This window comes from Saccopteryx bilineata, chromosome 4 (assembly GCF_036850765.1).
Source record: "Saccopteryx bilineata isolate mSacBil1 chromosome 4, mSacBil1_pri_phased_curated, whole genome shotgun sequence".
In the NCBI taxonomy this organism is placed as follows: Eukaryota; Metazoa; Chordata; class Mammalia; order Chiroptera; family Emballonuridae; genus Saccopteryx; species Saccopteryx bilineata.
In genome coordinates this window covers 151,734,917-151,738,266 of record NC_089493.1, presented here as the reverse complement: position 1 = coordinate 151,738,266, position 3,350 = coordinate 151,734,917, and the positions used below count along the sequence as shown (strand labels likewise).

The following is a 3,350-nucleotide window of genomic DNA, read 5'->3' as shown; positions in this document are numbered from 1 at the left end:
GACATTAAAAAAAAATCCCCACTGTCATGAACATAAATTGAGATTTTCAGCCGTGGTACAAGCTGGATCCAAGAAAAGAAATAAAAAAATCCAATAGTGTATTAACATTTTTCCACTCATTTGCCATACTGACAGTGCAAATACAAATTTGGTCTAAATGTACAGACTCTCAAGCAACAATGTACAGCCTTTCTTTGTCCTCCATGCTAAGAGATGTAAAAGTTCAAGGGTCAAACAATACCAAATTTTTAGGCTTCAAAAACCATCTAAGTTTTTAGGGCATTCACTAGTTTTAGCTAAGATACATTTGGAGCACTGACAAGTGATCACTTATGTACAATAATGTGAAGTAAATTTTTGAAAAATAAAACTTTAGTGGAACAATCCTGAAGAATATATCAAAGGGAACAAAGGTTACCAGTTTAAGGTATCAACCAATTTGTGTCAGCCAGTTTGAGTCATGTTCTAAAATCTAAAACTTAGTTATCTTTCTGTAATCCAAGAGCTTCCTATCATGTCAGTATATATGTTATGAAGTAAAGGAGACTTAGGTGAAATGTTTTTTATCACAACTGCTGTATCAATTGCCTAGGACCTCAACAGCGTGATGAAAATCTGAGAAATGTTCATGCATAAGGTTACTGCCTTAGCTGACTTAAAATTGCCCCATACAATGGTATTTATCAACCCTTAGTGAAGCCTTAAAAAAAACAGGTTGAAAAATGGGTTAAAGGTGGCAAATGCATCATCTGCCTTTAGAGCTATCAACTTGGGAATTCTCTCAATTATGAAATCTTGCAGGGAAGTTAATTTTCTTTCTCAAAATCCGGTGATGACAACATTCCTTACTCCAGATCTGGCATTTTTTCATCATCACTGTCTTGTGAATCATCATCTGCTCCATCTACTTCTGGTAAATCTACATCCTCATCACCACCCATGTTGTTCATCATCTCAGAGAAACGATCAAAATTAGACATGTCTTCATCTGAATCATCTTCCCAGTCTTTCCAACTATTGAAGTCCACACTAAGCCAATTAAGCTTTGCCCTTTCTTTTGTTAACCTTGGCCATGACTGGCCAGATTCCCCTTTTCGTAAACAACATAAAATTGACCTGTCCGTTCTTTTATGCTTGGAATCATTTGGATCAATACAGTGAAAAACATCAATTTCATTTAAATGTTTAAAATTATCACTTCCTCCAAGACAACTGAATGTAAGTTTGGATTTTTCAAAATTTACATTAACATCTTTATTGTCTTCAACACAAAATTCAATGAAGACATAGTCCCTTCGATCGTACCACTTCGCAGAAGCAGGCTGCATCGTGAACGGGTAGCGGGATAGGTGAGTGGGTGGGCGGGCCTCTCAGGTGGTAGATGCTGGGCAGTGGATGCCTCTCCCGTGGCGACTACCGCGTTTTCTCCCCGGTGTGGCCTCTCCTTGCTTCTCTCAGGCGACGGTGGCGGCAGCAGGCCGAACCTGAGTCCCCAGAATGCACCGCGCCGAGAGAGCGCTCCTCGGTAGGGGAGAAGAGGAAAGTGGAGGAAAAGGGGCTCGAGGACAGAGAAGGAACGTACGTGCGTGCGTCTGTGCGAGCAAGCTAGAGCTGGTGAGGCCGGGCGGCAGCTGGTGACGCAGCAAAATGCCCGGGCCCTGCCCCCGCGCCTGCGCACTCGTGACTTTTTATTTTATAAATGGTGTCCTTTGAAGAGCAAAATACCTTAATTTGATAAAGTACAAATTATCAAATTTTTTCTAATGGTTAGTTGATGCTTTCTGTTAGAACTAAGAAATCCTGGCTTATCTTTAGTTTGTGAAAATATTGTTTTCTTTGACAGGAATGGTCCAAATTTCATTAAATACATATGAATGAATATATTTCACTCATCCCAATAATTTATTGTAACTCTTTTATTTTTCAGCTTATCTATAACTTCTAATAATCTATGTGTTCTTTTTTGTTACTTATGCCTGTAATATATTTTGTGGCACTAAGATTGCTTTATTTTAAAGCTTTTTAAGTGTCATATGGGCAGCATATGGTGTTTTAGGAGCTTGATTTAATCTATTCAGGGGAATTTTCTTTTAATTAGTGGGTTTAACATTTCAACATATATATTTAATAGCATGATATTAGTACTTTATATATGATCAGTTTTACATTTTGTATATTTCCTTATTTAACCTTTCTTTTATGATTTCTGTTGGATAGTTATTTTTGTTGTTTTAATTCTTATATATACTTTTTTCTTTTTTGTTAGCTGTCTTTAACAGAAATCTATGATTATATTTATTAACTTACATTTATTTATTTATTAAAATTATTAATGTCTGCATCATTTCCCTAACAAGAAATATTCTTTACTTACTATCATGTCTTTTTGGTTACCAAAGCCTCTTGTTTATAATGTCTACAATTATTGCTCTAGACCAGTGGTCCCCAATCTCCAGGCCATGGACCAGTATCGGTCCATGGCCATTTGGTACCAGTCTGCAGAGAAAGAATAAATAACTTAAAATATTTTTGTTTTATTTATATTTAAGTCTGAACGATGTTTTATTTTTTAAGAATGACCAGATTCCCTCTGTTACATCCGTCTAAGACTCACTCTTGATGCTTGTCTCAGTCACGTGATACATTCATCCATCCCACCCTAAAGGCCCGTCCATGAAAATATTTTCTGACATTAAACTGGTCTGTGGCCCAAAAGAGGTTGGGGACCACTGCTCTAGACCATTAGAAATATGTGTCATCTTTCTTTCTTTTATTTGGTTTTAGGTTTGTTTATTTGCTTGTTTGGTATGGCAGAACAATAAAATTCACCAAGACATTTCATCACTCATAATATTTTGCAGTAGCTCCAGAATCTGCTTCTCTTCTTACATGAAAACTTCTTCCAAAAGGTTTTCAATGTGGATGTTTGTATACCTGTAAATGTTTATATTATACACTACTAAAAATATGGTCAAATATAAAATTCTAATTTCAAATTACTATTTTACTTTAAAATATCATTTTATTGTCATGTTATTTCTATTAAATCATGGCATTCACCTCTCTGCAGTTTTGCCTCCTGAATTTGGCCTTTCTCATCCTTGTTACTGCAGTAGTTTTCCAGTCTTTCTGAAAAAATAATTTTGCATTTTATTTGTCTTTTTAGTTGTTCTTAGCAAGAATGGGTTCTGCTGCAAGGTAGTCCAAAATTCCTTCAAACATAATGTATCCATTTTTTAAATTGTGAAGTAATAAAAATATTTGACTAATTTGCTTGTAAATAAGTCTTTGAACTTGTCTACATGCAATATTTTTATATAAAGTATTCTCATGTTTGCTATTTCTTAATT

General features: G+C 35.4%; 1 protein-coding gene across 1 annotated transcript; it reads right to left on the bottom strand.

Annotated features, from left to right (window-relative positions):
• Positions 1-369: 369 nt before the first annotated feature.
• On the bottom strand, positions 370-1,343 carry LOC136335779 (prostaglandin E synthase 3-like). The gene has a single exon (XM_066276894.1). It carries the CDS (start codon positions 1,326-1,328, stop codon positions 846-848), a length of 483 nt encoding a protein of 160 aa, XP_066132991.1. The 5' UTR covers positions 1,329-1,343; the 3' UTR covers positions 370-845.
• Positions 1,344-3,350: the final 2,007 nt, after the last annotated feature.